At 41.9% G+C, this 21,225-nt stretch overlaps 1 protein-coding gene and 1 long non-coding RNA gene across 2 annotated transcripts in view; both read left to right on the forward strand.

The window, feature by feature from the left end:
• LOC135246923 (uncharacterized) overlaps nt 1-21,225 on the forward strand; it is a 103,304-nt gene that overhangs the window by 26,344 nt on the left and 55,735 nt on the right. The window contains exons 5-8 of the mRNA XM_064320191.1: nt 442-1,172; nt 12,542-13,244; nt 16,806-17,516; nt 20,032-20,742. Coding sequence (XP_064176261.1) covers nt 442-1,172; nt 12,542-13,244; nt 16,806-17,516; nt 20,032-20,742 — 2,856 coding nt within the window. The remainder of the gene's footprint in view (nt 1-441; nt 1,173-12,541; nt 13,245-16,805; nt 17,517-20,031; nt 20,743-21,225) is intronic.
• On the forward strand, nt 3,605-4,421 carry LOC135246926 (uncharacterized). The gene is made up of 2 exons (XR_010328024.1): nt 3,605-3,664; nt 4,218-4,421. It is a non-coding gene; the product is annotated as an uncharacterized LOC135246926 (long non-coding RNA).

Raw genomic sequence — 21,225 nt, forward strand, 5'->3', positions numbered from 1 at the left:
TGTTCTCCCCCCCCGGTCGGTCGTAAACAAGGTTCTACTTCCAGTAGGATGTGCCACCAGGCAGCCCTACATAACATTTTCCATTACATTCCAAGTAATAATCCTCTTGACAAAAATTAATGTACAGATATTTGAAATTTTGAACAAGTTTTCATCACAGTTTTAAAAGTTGTGTATTTTGGCCTTTTAGGCTGTTAGTATGTATTGAACTGAATGAGACATTATATTGGTATCAAGATAAATGTCATGCTCAACTGTGCACCTACAAATTTACTGCCCTGCCCAACTCTCTTTGGTCTTCAGTATTAAATTTCATTTCATTTTTAATCTACTTTAATCTACTTAATTAACTCTCCACTCTAAACTTACAGTGAGTAGCTCAGAGCTGGATGTTTGTTACAATCCTGATGAGGAGTTAATTCTTCTCTTTCTCTCTGATAGGGGAGGAGCACCGTCTCTCAGAGCTGAGGATTGTACTGCTGGGGGGGACATGGACTGGGAAGAGTTCAGCAGGAAACACCATCCTGGGCAGAGAGGAGTTTGAGCCTGGAAAAAGAATTACACGGTGTGTGAAGAGACAGGGTGAAGTAGCTGGGAGACAGGTCACTGTGGTCGACACACCAGGCTGGTGGAACACATCGGTGTTTACGAAGTACACTGCAAAGCTGGATAAACAGGAGATTGTGCGCAGTGTGTCTCTGTGTCCCCCAGGACCCTGCGTTCTCTTCCTGGTCATTGATGTGGCCTCATCATTCGATGAACAACACCGAAGATCAGCAGTGGAACACCTGAAGCTTCTCGGTGAAAGAGTCTGGAGACACACTATAGTGCTGTTCACCAGGGGAGACTGGCTGGGAGACACAACCATTGAGCAGCGCATTGAGACTGAAGGGAGGGGCCTCCAAGAGCTCATAGAGAAATGTGGGAACAGGTATCATGTTCTCAACAATAGGTACAGGTCTGATGGGACTCAGGTCACAGAGCTGCTGGAGAATATAGAGGAGTTGGTCGCCATGAACAGGGGTGTTCCCTTCACTATAGAGAAGAGTTACACACAGGGCTTATTTTCTAGACACAAATTATTCAGAAAGAATATGATTGAACAGAAATGGCTTCAGGAGGAATGGAGAAGAAGAGAGGAGGAGCTGATAGAGAGGATGTTGAAGGCTGTGGTTGACTCAGAGACAGACGGATCCACACTGCCATTCAGGAAGTGGAGAAACAGCTTAGAATTCCTTCCTCCTTCTTGTGAGTTTTATTCATCAACTTTCTTTAGACTGAATTTCTCAGCACCTGGAGTTTACCTACAAGTCCATTAACAACCACCACCATATACCTTATACAATAAGTAAACAATGATTAATTTATAATGTACTTTCCATGTAACTGTCCTAGTCTACATTATAAAACCTTTTACACCTTCTAAAATGCGTAACAATGCAGTTTACAAGTTAATACTTAGCTTTTGTATGAAGGACGTTTTGCATACATCTCCCACATATTATGAACACCACACTAAAGTACTACTTTTAAAACAAAGGATGTAATAACCATCTGGAAAAACATATGAACATCAAACAGTTTGCTGATTTGGATCAATGTAAACTATGCTTGTGTATTAACTACGAATGAGAAACATATCCATTCACCACAGAAGACAATGATTCACATAATAATCTTAAACCACATTATGATCATAAATCATTATGTAGCAGTTTCTGAAAATAACAAAAATGAATGTAATGTACAGAATGTAATGCAGATGAATCTCAGTGTAACAGAGCTTGTTGGTGGTGTTGTGTTACAGTGAGTGGAGGGACTCCAGCCCCCTCTGAAGCAGGCAGCTCTGTGTCGGATTACCAATCTGCTCAGAAACCTTCCAGTAAGAAGGTGTCATGGTGGCTGAAAAGGAGTAAACCAGAGAGTTCAGCATCATCTGGATACGGAACACGGAATTCTGTAGTGAGTGAAGCAGAGGAACCTGACTGGGTTACCCTGGAAGAGGACAGTGTAGGTGACACGCCACACTAAACACTGCTCTACACTGCCCCATGTGGTCGATTGTATAACTGATTTCATCATATGTTGCTTGACAAAATGTACTGTAAATCAGGGCTGCCCAACCCTGTTTCTGGAGGTCTACAGTATGTACTGTAGGTTTTCACTCAAACACTATGAAAGCTCATGAAAACCTAAAGGACAGTAGATCTCCACAAACAGCTTGGGCGGGCCTGATGTAAAACAACAGATTGTAAATCAGTCAGCCCCCCAGTATTTTAACATTCATTCATTTTTTTGCGGTAAAGAAAATAGAAATAAAGCAGAAGAGCTTTGAGGAGGAATGGAGCAGAAGAGAGGAGGAGCTGATAGAGAGGATGTTGAAGGCTGTGGCTGACTCAGAGACAGAGGGATCCACACTGCCAATCAGGAACTGGAGAACCAGCTTAGAATTCCTTCCTCCTTCTTGTGAGTTTTATTCATCAACTTTCTTTAGACTGAATTTCTCAGCACCGGGAGTTTACCTACAAGTACATTAACAACCACCACCATATACCTTATACAATAAGTAAACAATGATTAATTTATAATGTACTTTCCATGTAACTGTTCTAGTCTACGTTATAAAACCTTTTACACCTTCTAAAATGCGTAACAATGCAGTCTACAAGTTAATACTTAGCTTTTGTATGAAGGACGTTTTGCATACATCTCCCACATATTATGAACACCACACTGAAGTACTACTTTTAAAACAAAGGATGTAATAACCATCTGGAAAAACATATGAACATCAAACAGTTTGCTGATTTGGATCAATGTAAACTATGCTTGTGTATTAACTACGAATGAGAAACATATCCATTCACCACAGAAGACAATGATTCACATAATAATCTTAAACCACATTATGATCATAAATCATTATGTAGCAGTTTCTGAAAATAACAAAAATGAATGTAATGTACAGAATGTAATGCAGATGAATCTGAGTGTAACAGAGCTTGTTGGTGGTGTGTTACAGTGAGTGGAGGGACTCCAGCCCCCTCTGAAGCAGGCAGCTCTGTATCGGTTTACCAATCTGCTCAGAAACCTTCCAGTAAGAAGGTGTCATGGTGGCTGAAAAGGAGGAAATCAGAGAGTTCAGCATCATCTGGATACGGAACACGGAATTCTGTAGTGAGTGAAGCAGAGGAACCTGACTGGGTTACCCTGGAAGAGGACAGTGTAGGTGACACGCCACACTAAACACTGCTCTACACTGCCCCATGTGGTCGATTGTATAACTGATTTCATCATATGTTGCTTGACAAAATGTACTGTAATCAGGGCTGCCACCCTGTTTCTGGAGTCTACAGTATGTACTGTAGGTTTTCACTCAAACACTAGAAAGCACATGAAAACCTAAAGGACAGTAGATCTCCACAAACAGCTTGGGCGGCCTGATGTAAACAACAGATTGAAATCATCAGCCCCCAGATTTTAACATCATTCATTTTTTTTGCGGAAAAGAAAATAGAAAGAAACAGAAGAGCTTTGAGGAGGAATGGAGCAGAAGAGAGGAGGAGCTGATAGAGAGGATGTGAAGGCTGTGGTTGACTCAGAACAGAGGGATCCACACTGCCATTCAGGAAGAGGAGAGACAGCTTTAATTTACTTCCTCCTTGTGAGTTTTAATCATTTTCCTTTCATTGGAATTTCTCAGGACTTACAGTTTAGCTTCAAGTCCCTTAACAACCACCACCATTTACATTATACCATGAGTAAATAATGATCAATTTATAATGTACATTCCAAGTAACTGTCCTAGTCTACGTTGGAAAACATTTTACACCTTCTCAAATGCGTAACAATGCAGTCTACAAGTTAATACTTAGCTTTTTGTATGCAGGACGTTTTACACACATCTCCCACATATATGACCACCACACTAAAGTAGTACTTTTAAAACAAATGATTTAATAACCAACTGGAAGAACATATGAACATCAAACAGTTTGCTGATTTGGATCAATGTAAACTATGCTTGCGTATTAACTAAGAATGAGAAACATATCCATTCACCACAAAAGACAATGATTCACATAATCTTAAATCACATTATGATCATACTTCATTATGCAGCAGCTGCTGAAATTGACAAAAATGATAGTAAAGCACAGAATGTAATGTGGATGAATTTGAGTGTAACAGAGCTCGTTGGTGGTGTTGTGTTACAGTGAGTGGAGGTTCTCTAGCCCCCTCTGAAGCAGGCAGCTCTGTGCGGGATTATCAATCTGCTCATGATGTTTCCAGTAAGAAGGTATCATGGTGGCTGAAAAGGAGGAAATCAGGGAGTTCAGCATCATCTGGATACGGAACACGGAGTTCTGTAGTGAGTGAAGCAGAGGAGCCTGACAGGGTGACCCTGGAAGGGGACAGTGTTGGTGACACGCCACACTAAACACTGCCCTACACTGCCCCATGTGGTCGATTGTATAACTGATTTCATCATATGTTGCTTGACAAAATGTTCTGTAAATCAGGACTGCCCAACCCTGTTTCTGGGGATCTACAGTATGTACTGTAGGTTTTCACTCAAACACTATGAAAGCACATGAAAACCTAAAGGACAGTAGATCTCCACAAACAGCTTGGGCGGGCCTGATGTGAAAGAACAGATTGTAAATCAGTCAGCCCCCCAGTATTTTAACATGCATTCATTTTTTTGCGGAAAAGAAAATAGAAAGAAAACAGAAGAGCTTTGAGGAGGAATGGAGCAGAAGAGAGGAGGAGCTGATAAAGAGGATGGCGAAGGCTGTGGTTGACTCAGAGACAGAGGGATCCACACTGCCATTCAGGAAGTGGAGAAACAGCTTAGAATTCCTTCCTCCTTCTTGTGAGTTTTACTCATGAACTTTCTTTAGACTGACTTTCTCAGCACCTAGAGTTTAGCTACAAGTTAATTAACAACCACCACCATATACCTTATACAATAAGTAAACAATGATTAATTTATAATGTACTTTCCATGTAACTGTCCTAGTCTACGTTGCAAAACCTTTTACACCTTCTAAAATGCGTAACAATGCAGTCTACAAGTTAATACTTAGCTTTTGTATGAAGGACGTTTTGCATATATCTCCCACATAATATGAACACCACGCTAAAGCATTACTTTTAAAACAAAGGATGTAATAACCGACTGGAAAAACATATTAACATCAAACAGTTTGCTGATTTGGATCAATGTAAACTATGCTTGTGTATTAACTACGAATGAGAAACATATCCATTCACCACAGAAGACAATGATTCACATAATAATCTTAAACCACATTATGATCATAAATCATTATGTAGCAGTTTCAGAAAATAACAAAAATGAATGTAATGTACAGAATGTAATGCAGATGAATCTGAGTGTAACAGAGCTTGTTGGTGGTGTTGTGTTACAGTGAGTGGAGGGACTCCAGCCCCCTCTGATGCAGGCAGCTCTGTGTGGGATTATCAATCTGCTCATGATGTTTCCAGTAAGAAGCTGTCATGGTGGCTGAAAAGGAGTAAAGCAGAGAGTTCAGCATCATCTGGATACGGAACATGGAGTTCTGTAGTGAGTGAAGCAGAGGAGCCTGACAGGGTGATACAGGAAGAGGACAGTGTAGGTGACACGCCAAACTAAAAACATCACACTGCCCCCATGTGGTTGATTGTGTATCTATTTCATTATCTGTTGTTTTACTAAATCTAGCTAATTGTAAATCAACCAGCCGCCTAATATTTTCAAATGCATTGTTTTTGATATATAAAAGTCAAAGTTTCTTCATATGTCTGACTACAGATAGTTTTATTTGTAATCAATTGTAACTGAAAGGCCTATTTACAGTCATTTGCAAAAATGTAACCCACAGTAGTGTAGTTATGTGATAGTATACATGACATAGGCAATACAAAATTTGTGCAACATGAATGTGTTTGAACCTTGGCTATGCCCATATGATCAGCTGACTGACAGGGAGTCTGCTGATGGACACATTCGGTCTCTCTGGGTTCCTCTGGTTACTGCAGCATTAGTTCTCCCCAATGGCTCAGTTTGCACACATAGGCTACAGGAGGAGAGACACGCCTCTCTGCTCTTTCCTTCAGCTCAATGCTCCTGTGGTGCAGGTGGTATTAATTCAATATACATGCTGAAAAAAATACTTTGTATATGTCTTATTTTTATATATTGTATATATCTCTGTGTTCTATGTAATAAATCGGTCACAATTATATCAGTTTCAGGAACAATGAGTGAACTTAACTGAAAAGCACAGGATAAGCACAGGGTATTCCAATGTTTTCCCCAGGAAAATAGTGGAAGGGGAAGTGCCTCAGAGGGTATGCAGTGGTGGTGTGAAGCAGTGAGTCACTCACATGGTATAGCCCAGTGGTTCCCAAACATTTTTGGTTGGGCCCCCCCATTGTTAATAGGAAATGCACCCACCCCCCCCACCCGCCCACACAGTTGCACACGCACATGCACACACACACACACATCCTACACTGTGCCCTTATCCTTCAACCCCCACCATGTCTTCCCCACCCGTTCCGCCGCCCAGTTTGGAAAGCGAGCGTTTAAGGGTATATCCTACACCTGGCCTGGGGAAAACATGACTTCACAATGGCAGTCCTGTTAAATCACACCACATGTATTGAATGGTTCAACATAGGATGATGGAGGTCTGAGTCTCAGGTTTGTTGGTTTGTGTCTGATGTTTGCGCAGGCGCTCGTGAATGCAGTGGAGGTGCAGCGTCTCTGCTATTAATGCCTGGGGGAAACCGTGTTCACAGGAACACAAACCCATGTCATGACATTCCTTGTCAAAACTGCCCTCTGGTGGATGAAAAGCATTCCTGCACTTATCTCTGATACTAATGTTACCTAACTGAACTTTATAGTGACTGAAATAATCCACATATGAAATATGCAAAAGACTGCTTAATGTGACAGGATCTTTCTTTATAGATGCAACTTTGACAACTTTTGATAAAGTATACCAAGGGTTAAAACATGATACTCTGCCAATTTCATCTTGATTTGTAATGGTTTGTTGATAAACTGCACTTTTTGATGTATTTGCTTTAAATAAAATGTTTTTTGTAGTATCTGAGGGCAGGTGTGGTACAGTATATTTGTGATTTGCACCAGGCCACGTCCCCTGTGTCTTTAGCAGATGGTAAGTATCCAGTCATCTTGAGACAGGAAATCCTAACTGATGTATAACTGATGTAAACCACCATTGTGGGTGTGAAAAAGACCCCTCTTTTTACTATGCATGTTTCAGTATTAAAAATGCACTCACACATAAACCCAGCACCAAACACACTCACATACGCTATATCAAACACACTCACACACCCCCACACCAAACACTCTCACACACCCCGCATCAAACACTCTCACACACCCCACACCAAACACTCTCACACCCTACACCAAACACTCTCACACCCCACACCAAACACTCTCACGCACCACACACCAAAGACACACTCACACCCTACACCAAACACTCTCACACTCCACACCAAACACTCTCACTCACCCCACACCAAACACTCTCACACCCCACACCAAACACACTCACACACTCACACACCCCGCACCAAACACTCTCACACACCCCACACAAAACACACCGCATACACCCATACCCTACACCAAACACACCTCATACACACCGCACCAAATACACCCACACACCCCACACTAAACACACTCACACAGCCTGCACCAAACACACCCACACACGCCACTCCAAACACACTCACACACCCCACACCAAGCACACTCACACATCCCATACCCCACACCAAACACACCTCATACACCCCGCACCAAATGCACCCACGCACCCCACACCAAACACACTCACACAGCCTGCACCAAACACACCCACACACGCCACACCAAACACTCTCACACACCCCACACCAAACACTCTCGCACACCCTACACACCAAACACACCCACACACTCCGCACCAAACACACCCACACACGCCACACCAAACACTCTCACACACCCCACACCAAACACTCTCGCACACCCTACACACCAAACACACCCACACACGCCACACTGGACTTTTCGTTTGAAAATTGGAAAGTGGTAACTCATTATCGTTTGTGTAATTTCATTTCTCTTATGTGTGCATAATATAAGACATAAAACCAATTAAATTTCAAAACTAATTCGTGTTTGCATTTTCCTTTTTAAGTAGCCTATGCACGCCTACCATGTCTGACAAATTTCAAATGAAAAAGCAGTTCATTTCATTTAAACATATCTGATTATATTTTATTTTTAACAGGTTAAATCCATATTTAATATGACAAATTCACCTTGAACCATAAAGTTTTGTCCCATTATGTAACTATATTTCCTTCTTACAGTGGAAAAAGTATCAGGAAAGGAATGTACAATGTGACCTTTCCTTTTCAAAATCTACAGGAATTAGCCTGTCAGTTTTCAGAAGCGCAAGTGTCATTTTATAATATAATAGCACTGTTCCCTTTTGCCCTTTGTTTTCCTCATCAGCATGCCATCGCTCTGTTCAAGCTCAAAAGATTTATAACTTAGTTTTCTGTTACATTTTCACTCTTACCTAGCTAATTCTGTCAAGCAGTGCTGGTGGACCTCAACCAAAGAAGAACTCCCCCCCCCCCTCCCAGAGACAGCTGCAACAAACCTCAGACCTGATGTGGCCATCAGTTTTAAGCCTGTATATATTGCAGATCAGACAATTACTGTACATGGGAGGAGCAAATGTGTACGAATGGAAGAAGCTGAGATACACGGAACTAGCAGCCAACACTGAACAACACGGATAAAAGGTTTGGGTACTCCCAATGAAAATTTGCTGTTGAGGGTTTGTTGCTACACCCACCACTAGGCTCCTGAGAGAAATGGGAATAAGGGACCAGGCACAGCAACAAGCCATACAGTCACTCTCTGAGGCAGCTTAACAAAGCAGCCATTGGCCCTGGATGAAGAGGAGAAACCCCAGCTGGGCCCCAAGATGGCTGGTATGGGGGTTGGTACAGAGCGGGGTATACCTGGGATGCCAGGTGATGCTGTTGAGCCCTCTGGAGATGTAGTGGGTCTATCAATGAAACATTGATGAGGGAGGAAACCCACCTGTGGAACCCTGTTAACCACCTGCCCCTCCACCCTGCAAGTAAGAACCAATCGACTGAAGGGATTGCAAAATCAAGTCCTAAGTACTCTAAATCCTAAACTGACTCCAGATCAGTACATACACACATGACCATGAGACACGCCCCGAACGAGCTGGCACACGCACAGCCAGAACAGGCCCGTGTGTTCAGACTGCCAGTTAGGAGTGTTATTTTTTCCCATCCGCATCAAACCCGCTCAACTGGAACCAAAATGCACTCCTCCCATAACGTCGGCAAAGCACTTAAAAGAACTTGTAACTATCATTATTTTTCAGCTGAAAGACGATCAACCTCAACTACATATCAAACAGGTAAGTGGAAATTATTTTTTAATTCAACCACTGTAAATACATAGCCTATTTACACACACACGTGCTGTGAGTATATGATTAAAGTAGTGAATTAACAGGACAAATATGGAGTGTCAGCAGAAATAAGGTAATGTAATTGCAGTAACTGCAAGAGACAGACAGCACAACAACATAGTTTGTGCATCAGTGAATTTTTGACACTTTCACCGAGCTATACTTTATTTATAATTATTCATTTTTTTAATAAATAAATAATTGGGCAGCCCACTGGGCAGCTCTTTCATTGCAGACCTGGCAATCCTACCGCATAGGCATCACAGAACACTAATATTCAGTACCGATGTACAGCTTTAACTTTCACTCAAAACTGTGTGAAGACCTGGAGCAGCTAATCTGGAAACTACTTCAGTATGTGTGAGAATAGGAAACAGTTCACTACCACGAGCCCACAGAACACTTACACTCCAGTCCATTTAAAAAATCTGCAGTTGTGTCAGTGAAGCAGAAATTTATCTTTCTCTTTCAACCACCATCACACATACACACACACACATATAGATATTTATGTATATATATAATCTGGTCAACTGTTGTGAAGGGGTTTTTCTTCACCAGGGAAAGTATTCTTCTGTCATCCACCACAGTTGTTTTCTGTGGTCTTCCGGGCCTTTTGGTGTTCTTGAGCTCACCAGTGCATTCTTTCTTTTTAAGAATGTACCATATAGTTGACTTGGCCACACCTAATGTTATTGCTATTTCTCTGATGGGTTTTTTTTCAGCCTAATGATGGCACACTTGAAATCAATTCTAGACCTTTTATGTGCTTACTTGTAAATGAAATAATGAGGGAATAACACACACCTGGCTGATCAGCCAATTGTCCAATTACCTTTGGTCCCTTAAAAAGGGAGGGACCACATAAAAAGTACTTTAATTCCCACACGGTTCACCCGATTTGGATGTAAATACCTTCAAATTAAAGCTGAAGGTCTGCACTTTGAGCTCATATTCATTATTTAATTTCAACTCCAATATGCTGTGGTAGACAGCAAAAATAACAACAACTTTGTCAATGTCCAAATATTTATGGACCTGACTGTCTATATATATATATATATATATATAATGTGGAATCACACTGATAGATTGTAGGCCTAATGGATAAATATTCATGATACCTAGTTTATACCTCTCAATGTTCTCACTTGAAGCTCTCAGTCTACATTATTTCATAATGTCTAAAAGCAAAAAGGAGGTAAAACTAAATCAACTGTAACACTTGTACCATAATGTAGAATGTTTATACAGTTACTACCTTTTAGGTGATGTTTTCATGTTATAAAGTGGTCGGTGAGTTTGACTTTCAAACCTGCTTTTTTTTAAGGCAGTCAAACCTGTCTCACTTGGCAGGGAGAAATGATGCAAGGATAAGGCCATTGTAAAGCTTCTCTAAACATGCAAAAAAATTAAAATTTAAAATTAAAAAATTTAACACAAAACTGTATGTGGCAATTGAAAACATGCACAAAAACTTTTAAAAAAAAAAGACCCAAGAAAGTGAATGATCCCTGCAAGAACTAAAAGAGGGAGAAACGCCTGATGTTCAAATGTGGCACACTTTGTGTGTGAAAATATTTTAGCACAAAATCAACAGAAGAAGAGCAAACTTATTAAATTAAAACTGATAATGATTTCATTAAAATGCCACTATTTTACAGAGGAAACTGGACAGGGAGAGGGACCGACATGGCAGCAGATGTTGTGACCTCTCATCATGGTGAGTATCTTCTTTGTGTAGAATTTCTTTTCTTCAAGGGGTTATTATTGTCAAAAAATGAAAAGAAACAGGTCAACAGATAAATGTAGCTTATCCAAAAATAAATTATGGTGATCCACAAATAAATGTGGCTGGTCCAGAAATAAATGTAGCTGATCTACAAATAAATTCAGGTGATCTACAGATAAGTGTGGCTGATCCACAAATAAAGTTTCATTCATAATCCAGTGTTATGTTTGCTCTCAAGCCCCCGCAAACATAACAAAGCTAAAACCAAGGCTTCCCAAAAATTACCAATAACTCTATTTAATTACACCTAAGGAATACTAAAATAGCTGCAAAACACAAGATAAAATCAAGACCCGGCCGTGGTTGAGAGGTGAGGAGAAAAAGCTCCCATCTCCTGAGAAGCCGACGCCAGGCTTCTTAAAAGGGCACCGCCACAGGTGCTCTCATTTAACTGTAATAAGACACACGCATGTGTCCAAACGGCCAGCGCCCCCACCTGAGGCGGAGGGACGTAACATCCAGTCTCATCACTACAGCCCTCTTTGTCGATTAAACAGAGTGCAGAGAGGCACATGTTCTCTTTGAAGTGAGGGCTACCAGCTGCCACCTTCTCTCCCCTCCACAGTTGTTGAGTAGCAGGAGCTCATTTCATGAGTGACGTTTAGCCTGCAGATGCTCAGTTGAACTGAGACAGTTGCTAGGTTTTGATGAGACACAGAAAATCCTGCTGACTGAACTCTCCCTGCTGCTGCCAATTACATGCTGCCATGTGGAGCTGCCAGCACAGCCTGTGCTGCACAGTCAGGGATTGATAGCAGACTGTGGGGTGCATCCATACTCTGGAACAGTGTCTTACCAGGATGAGCCACCCAGCAGGCCCATAACACCCATACAATAAAAGACATAGCAATGTTCTTCTTGGCATATAAATTAATTCATGATTATTTAAAATTTTTTAGATATTCAAAATACAATTTTAAATGGCATGTGTTATAGCAAATCATCCATGAAAATATATTGAACTGAATATGACTATGTTCATATTAGAAAAAAGTTTCATGCAGAATTTTGCTCCTAGAGGCATTACCCGTAAACCACCTGTTTTATGTCCTGTGATAAATATGATTTCATTATTAATATTCTCCTCTGCAATCTTACAGAGAGCACCGAATATCAGAGCTGAATGTCTGTTACAGTCCTGATGAGGAGTAAATTGTTCTCTTTCTCTCTGACAGGGGAGGAGCACCGTCTTTCAGAGTTGAGGATTGTGCTGCTGGGGTGGAGACGGAGTGGGAAGAGTTCAGCAGGAAACACCATCCTGGGCAGAGAGGAGTTTGAGTCTGGAATAAGAACTGCACAGTGTGTGAAGAGACAGGGTGAAGTAGCTGGGATACAGGTCACTGTGGTCGACACACCAGGCTGGTGGATGAATTATTCTGTGAAGGACACCACAGAGCTGGAGAAACAGGAGATTGTTCGCAGTGTGTCTCTGTGTCCCCCGGGACCCTGCGCTCTCTTCCAGGTCATTAATGTGAGCTCAGTGTTCAGAGATACTGAGAAGAAATCAGTGGTGGAACACCTGGAGCTTCTCAGTAAGAGAGTCTGGAAATACACTATAGTGCTGTTCACCTGGGGAGACTGGCTGGGGGACACAACCATTGAGCAGCACATTGAGGCTGAAGGGAGGGCCCTCCAAGAGCTCATAGAGAAATGTGGGAACAGGTATCATGTTCTCAACAATCAGAACAGGGCTGATGGGACTCAGGTCACAGAGCTGCTGGAGATGATAGAGGAGATGATGGCAGGGCATGGAGGCTCTCTCTATGAAATAGATAGAATGCTCTTACAGGAGGTAGAAGAGAAGAGGAGGACAGTGGAAGAACGAGTCAAACGGAGGATGATGAAGGTTCAGAATCAGAGAAAAACTCTCAGAGCACTTTTTGAGGGTAAGTTTTTTTCATTTATTGAAATTATTTTTATAAGAATTTCAGTAGAATATTTACATTAATCATTACTGTCTTGAATCATATTCCACTGAGGTGTTTTACTAATGAAAAGTGTTACTCCAGTGAATGGTGTTTATCTGTCTTCATTTTCTCCTGACTTTCCCCTGTGCTGCATACTGAGGTGTGAGTGGGTTCTTAAAGAGGCCAATTTGTACATTCAAAAATGTGGAATGCTTTAATTTATTTTTGTTTTAATGAGGGCCAAACAAAAAGGTTGTAGTCATAGTTTGAAAATCATTTTCACTGCATTTTTTCATTTTTTTCACAGTTGGCATTATCCTGTTTTATTCATAATGCAGTCTTATTCTACAGCCACCCAGATTTAACAGGTTTCAGAGAAGCACACATTCTCTTTGAAGTGTGAGCAGCCAGCTGCCAACCTCTTTCACCTCCTCAGTTGTTGAGGAGCAGGAGCTCATTTCATGAGTGTGTTCAGGATGCAGACGCTCAGTTGAACTGAGACGGTTGCTACTGCTTGATGAGACAATAATCCTGCTTACTGAACTCTCCCTGCTGCAGCCAATTACCAGAGGTGGGTAGAGTAGCCAAAAACTGTACTCAAGTAAAAGTATTGTTACATTAAAATAATAATGACTCGAGTAGAAGTAAAAGTAGTCATCCAAATAATTACTTGAGTAAGAGTAAGAAAGTATCTTGTGAAAAGACTACTCAAGTACGGAGTTATTTCATATAATCTGATTTAATGTTGAAATAAGCAGAGCAAGATGAACGTAAAAATCCAAATGTCCAAAATATAAAAGTGTAAATGCTTGTCCAATAGAAATAAACAAAATATAAAATAGCCATGTGCAAATTCAAATATGGCCTAAATCATATCCCTTTAAATAAAACAATACACAGGAGGTTCGTCAGAAGAGGAGGATTTTCGCTTTCTGTTGTACTCTATTAAGTCTGTATACCTCATCAGTTTGTTGGGGTGAACCCTCCGTTGACAGAAAAAAAATCAATGAGGCTACAGGGGATTTATCCATTAAAATAGGCTCATCATCACAACAAAGAGGAACCTGCTCAAATTCAAACAGAAACTTTATATGTGGAAAACATAATGCTTTGTCGCACCATTATTGTACCTTATGATGCACTTACCCACAATATTCCAAAGTCCCATGGTGCCTTGCGCGGAATATGTGCAGAACTTCCGGTTTAGCGTAAACAAACTTTATGATGTATGCTATGCAATGCTATGCAATGTTCCAGCGCTCACGTCATGACTGTTGCATGCTTCACAAAAACTATTACACTACTAACTAACGCTTACATTACAGTGTGAAATATCCACATTAATACCAGTAACCTATTTAAACACACTCAATTTCAAAAATAACGTATATAACCAAAGTATTTTGAACAATAATAGCCTACTTACATAGCAATGATGAATTCATATCTGTGTTCAGTAGATTGAGACAGACAGTAAATCAACAATACAGTTCAATCCGCTTCTGTTTTGCTCCAGAAAACGATGTCAGCTAGGTCTATCAGCAAACATGCGGCTTAGCTATGCCCAGAAGTCCTCAATAATAGTATTTCCCAAGAAATTATGAATAATAGTTGTGTTAAGAACCGGTCTCGGACTGGACCCAAACGCAGGACTCTGAGGCAGCAGTAAATATAATACAAAAGGGGTTTATTGGAGTACTGACAGAGACGGTAGGAATCAGGGCAGACTTGGGACAGGAACAGTGAGGGTAGGTGCAGAGGTCCGGAACCCGGCTTGGCGCTGAACAGACTGTGGCAGGAACCAGGCAGGCTTGGAGCAGGGCTGTGGGGTGTTGAGGGGAGATCCGGAATCTGGCTGGGCGCTGAATGGAATACCTCCGGTGTCGGTGGCGGAGCTGGGCTGGAGACTGGGAGGCCGGCGAAGGACGGGCTGGATCGGGAGGTTGGAGCTGGGGAGGTAATTGGGAAGAACAGGGAACACGGAACAAGACGCAACGCAGACAACACGTAGGCACGACACAGGGAAACACTGAACAAGGTACATGAACAAACAAACAATCTGTGGCCAAGGAAACAGTGCGAGGTGAGGAAACCGAGGAAGGTGCAGAGGAAACGGGGTATAGAAAATAGTGCAAGGCTAGGATTTAACACGATAGCAAAGAGTGACGCTGGGCAACAAATCAACGATCTGGCAAAGACAGAAACAAAAAATGTGGCTTTATAGCCTGGTGCTGATTGGAATTAATCAGGGAGGGTGTGAGGAATGTGACCTGAAACGAGTGTGAAAATTGCTGAGGGCTGGAAGTGATTAGGGAGTGCATGGGGAAAGATCACACCCACCCTGTGGGGAAGAGCAAAGACGTGGTGAGGAATAAGGCACGCGGAACAGAAATAACTGGAACACAAGGGAAATCATAAGACAACCGAAACACGGGGGCATGACAAGTTGACCACGTTTTGTGAGTGAATGCATAAGTGCGATGATAAGAAAAAATTCGGTTACGCTGACCTAGAAAACGCTATTCCAAAAGCAAAATTAGACATGTTATACATCGTTAGAAAGCTTATACTATCACCTACTGAATAAATGAATTGTCAATCAAGCCAGACAGTACTAAAAAGGGCGACAACGCTGTAAACAAGGCGTGTGGTATAACATAGTTTGAACGTGAGGCCAGGGGTGTTCCCCCTCCTACGAATCACCCGGCGTTGTTTAGGCCATTGTTGTCGCCCCCTCATCCTTCTGTGTGCTGTGACTGGCTACGTTTGATTGGTGAAACAGAGTCATTTGGGGCTGTGACAGAGCCAAAGCAAAGACCAGTCCGCCTCTTTGGCTGAAGTGTCTCTGAGAGAATGAAACAAACAGAACGTGCATTGAATAAAAAATGGGTAAAAAATAAAAGTAACGAGCGGAATGTAGCCGAATATAACGGAGTAAAAGTAACATTTTTTCATCGCAAATATACTCGAGTAAAAGTGAAAAGTATGTTGCATTAAAACTACTCTTACAAGTACAATTTATTCAAAAAGTTACTTAAGTAAATGTAACGGAGTAAATATAACACGTTACTACCCACCTCTGCCAATTACATGCTGCCCTGTGGAGCTGCCAGCACAGCCTGTGCTGCACAGTCAGGGTTTGATAGCAGACTGGGGTGCATCCACACTCTGGAACAATGTATTATCTGGATGAGCCACCCAGCAGCTCCATAAAACTCTTGTAATTAAAACCATATCAATGCTCTTCTTGGCATAGATATGGTGTGATTGTTTGAAATTCTTGAGATATTCCCATCACATTATGAAAAGCAATTTGTTCCGACATTTCAGGCTATAAAATGCATTGAACAGATTAAGACATTACACTGATATGTTCAAACGTCTCAGGCACAATTTTGTTCATGATGGTTAAACTCACATCCCACCTGACATTTGTCCTCAGTAATAAATATAATATCACTATTAAGAGTAGCTCAACTCAGCGCTGAATGTCTGTTACACTCCTGATGAGGAGTAAATTGTTCTCTTTCTCTCTGACAGGGGAGAAGCACCGTCTCTCAGAGCTGAGGATTGTGCTGCTGGGGGGGAGAGGGAGTGGGAAGAGTTCAGCAGGAAACACCATCCTGGGCAGAGAGGAGTTTGAGTCTGGAGTAAGAACTGCACAGTGTGTGAAGAGACAGGGTGAAGTAGCTGGGAGACAGGTCACTGTGGTCGACACACCAGGCTGGTGGATGAATTATTCTGTGAAGGACACTGCAGAGCTGGATAAACAGGAGATTGTGCGCAGTGTGTCTCTGTGTCCCCCGGGACCCTGCATTCTCTTCCTGGTCATTAATGTGAGCTCAGCATTCAGAGATACAGAGAAGAGATCAGTGGTGGAACACCTGGAGCTTCTCAGTGAGAGAGTCTGGAGACACACTATAGTGCTGTTCACCTGGGGAGACTGGCTGGGAGACACAACCATTGAGCAGCACATTGAGACTGAAGGGAGGGCCCTCCAAGAGCTCATAGAGAAATGTGGGAACAGGTATCATGTTCTCAACAATGAGAACAGGGCTGATGGGACTCAGGTCACAGAGCTGCTGGAGAAGATAGAGGAGATGATGGCAGGGCATGGAGGCTCTCACTATGAAATAGATAGAATGCTCTTACAGGAGGTGGAAGAGAAGAGGAGGGCAGTGGAAAAACAAGTGAAACAGAGGGTGACAAAGGTTCCGAATCAGAGAAAAACGCTTAGAGCACTTTTTGAGGGTAAGTTTTTTTCATTCATTGAAATTATTTTTTAGAGGAATTTCAGTGGATTATTTACATTATTCATTACTGTCTTGAATCATATTCATTGAGGTGATTTACCAACGAAAAGTGTTACTCCAGTGAAAGGTGTATATCTGTCTTTATTTTTTCCTGACTTTCCCCTGTTCTGCATACTGAGGTGTGAGTGGGTGCTTAAGGAGGCCAATTTATACATTAAAAAATTTGACATATTTTAGTTCATTTTTGTATGAATGAAGGCAAAATGAAGAGATAGTGGTAACAGTTTAATATATAATTTTCACTGCATTTTCTTCATTTTCTCCCAGTTGGCAATGTTCAGTTTCATTTATAATCCATTCTTATTTCTGCAGCCACCCTGATTAAACAGGGTGCAGAGAAGCACACATGCTCTATGAATTGTGTGCTTCTGGCTGCTATTTGAAATTCTGGAGATATTCCCATCCATCACATTATTAAAAATATTGTGTTACCAAATTTCTGGCTGTAAAATGCATTGAACACATTAAGACATTACGTTGTTATGTGCAAATGTCTAATGCACAACTTACAGTAGTTAATTTAGGTTTAACTGAAATCCCACCTGTCATATATCCTCAGTAATAAATACCATGTCATTATTAATACTCTCCACTCCACACTTACAGAGAGCAGCTCATCTCAGAGCTGAATGTCTGTTACACTCCTGATGAGGAGTAAATTGTTCTCTTTCTCTCTGACAGGGGAGGAGCACCGTCTTTCAGAGCTGAGGATTGTGCTGCTGGGGGGGAGAATGAATGGGAAGAGTTCAGCAGGAAACACCATCCTAGGCAGAGAGGAGTTTAAGTCTGGAGTAAGAACTTCACAGTGTGTGAAGAGACAGGGAGAAGTAGCTGGGAGACAGGTCACTGTGGTTGACACACCAGGCTGGGGGAGTAATTATTCTGTGAAGGACACTGCAGAGCTGGATAAACAGGAGATTGTGCGCAGTGTGTCTCTGTGTCCCCCGGGACCCTGCGCTCTCTTCTTGGTCATTGATGTGTGCGCATCATTCAGACATACAGAGAAGAGATCAGTGGTGGAACACCTGGAGCTTCTCAGTGAGAGAGTCTGGAGACACACTATAGTGCTGTTCACCAGGGGAGACTGGCTGGGAGACAGAACCATTGTGCAGCACATTGAGACTGAAGGGAGGGCCCTCCAAGAGCTCATAGAGAAATGTGGGAACAGGTATCATGTTCTCAACAATGAGAACAGGGCTGATGGGACTCAGGTCACAGAGCTGCTGGAGAAGATAGAGGAGATGATGGCAGGGCATGGAGGCTCTCACTATGAAATAGATAGGATGCACTTACAGGAGGTGGAAGAGAAGAGGAGGGCAGTGGAAGAACGAGTGAAACAGAGGATGATGAAGGTTCAGAAACAGAGAAAGACTCTCAGAACGCATTTTGATGGTTTGTTTTTTCATTTATTTGAGATTACTTTCATTTGGATTACAGTGGAATATTAAGATTCATCAAAACTGCAATCAATCATTTTCCACTGAGTTGTGTTTTACCAATGAAACTTGTTTTTTAGAGTCTTATGTATCTGTACCTATGTTCCAATGACTTTCCACTGTGCTGCATACAGAGATGTGTTGGGTTGCTTAGAGACCATTATATAGATTACAAACATGTTAAATACTTGTTTTAATTTGCTAATGTGGGATAACAATCATAAAAAATGGTATTCCAGATTTTTAAAATGATTTTCATTTAATTTTTTCTTCCATTTGGATATTCCCTACTGCCTTCATACTCCAGTTTCATCACTGCAAATCTCTTTGCTAATTAAACAGTGCAGAGAGGCACACATTCCCTTTGAAGTATGGCTATCCACTGCTAAGTTCTCTCCCCTCCTCAGTTGTTGAGTAACAGGAGTTCATTTCATGAGAGCGTTTAGGCTGCAGACGCTCAGTTGAACAGAGACGGTTGCTAGTGCTTGATGAGACACAGAAAATCCTGCTGACTGAACTCTCCCTGCCGCTGCCAATTACATGCTGCCCTGTGGAGCTGCCAGCACAGCCTGCGCTGCACAGTCAGAGTTTGATAGCAGACTGTGGGGTGCATCCACACTCTGGAACAGTGTATTAGCAGGACGAGCTACCCAGCAGTCCCATAACACCCATGGAAATAGAAACACAGCAATGTTCTTCTTGGCATAGATATTGTGTGAAGATTTGAAATTCTTAAATATAATCCAATCACATTATTGAAACGATTGTGTTGTGACATTTCAGGCTGTAAAATACATTGAAAAGATACAGACATTAAGTTGATCTGATCAAAAGTAACATGCACAACTTTGTTCATGATGGTTTAAACAACAAACCAAATGTTGTATGTCATCAGTAATAAATATTATTTTATTATTAGTACTCTCCACTCCAAACGTATGGAGAGCAGCTCATCTCAGAGCTGAATGTCTGTTACACTCCTGATGAGGAGTAAATTGTTCTCTTTCTCTCTGACAGGGGAGGAGCACCGTCTCTCAGAGCTGAGGATTGTGCTGCTGGGGGGGAGACGGAGTGGGAAGAGTTCAGCAGGAAACACCATCCTGGGCAGAGAGGAGTTTAAGTCTGGAATAAGAACTGCACAGTGTGTGAAGAGACAGGGTGAAGTAGCTGGGAGACAGGTCACTGTGGTCGACACACCAGGCTGGTGGAGTAATTGTTCGGTGAATGACACTGCAGAGCTGGATAAACAGGAGATTGTGCGCAGTGTGTCTCTGTGTCCCCCGGGACCCTGCGCTCTCTTCCTGGTCATTAATGTGAGCTCAGCGTTCAGAGATCCAAAGAAGAGATCAGTGGTGGAACACCTGGAGCTTCTCAGTGAGAGAGTCTGGAGACACACTATAGTGCTGTTCACCAGGGGAGACTGGCTGGGAGACACAACCATTGAGCAGCACATTGAGACTGAAGGGAGGGCCCTCCAAGAGCTCATAGAGAAATGTGGGAACAGGTATCATGTTCTCAACAATAAGAACAGGGCTGATGGGACTCAGGTCACAGAGCTGCTGGAGAAGATAGAGGAGATGATGGCAGGGCATGGAGGCCCTCATTATGAAGTAGATAGAATGCTCGTACAAGAGATGGAAGTGAAGAGGAGGGCAGTGGAAAAACGAGTGAAACAGAGGATGATGAAGGTTCAGAAACAGAGAAAGACTCTCAGAGGACTTTTTGAGGGTACTTTTTTCATTAATTTAAATTACTTTTAGATTAATTACAATGGAATATTAACACTAATCATAACTGTGTTCAATTTATTCCTATTTCGGTGTGTTACCAATGAAAAGTGTTACTCCAGAGAAAGGTGTATATCTGTTTTATTTTCTCCTTTCGTTCTCCTATGCTGCATACTGAGGCGTGTGTGGGTGCTTAAAAAGGCCATTTTTTAAAATTCAAAATGTGGAATGCTTGATTTTATTTTGGATGAATGAGGACCAAAGAAAAGGCATTTTTTCTTTTTTTTCCCAGTTGACAATGCCCAGTTTTATTCATAATCAAGTCTTATTACTGCAGCCACCCTGATTAAACGGTGCAGAGAGGTACTCATTCCCTTTGAAGTGTGGCTGTCAGCTGCCATCCTCTTTCACCTCCAGAGTTGTTGAGTAGCAAGAGCTCATTTCATGAGCACGTTTAGGCTGCAGACGCTCAGTTGAACCAAAA

Source organism: Anguilla rostrata, unplaced genomic scaffold (genome assembly GCF_018555375.3).
Source record: "Anguilla rostrata isolate EN2019 unplaced genomic scaffold, ASM1855537v3 scaf0973, whole genome shotgun sequence".
NCBI classification, from domain to species: domain Eukaryota; kingdom Metazoa; phylum Chordata; class Actinopteri; order Anguilliformes; family Anguillidae; genus Anguilla; species Anguilla rostrata.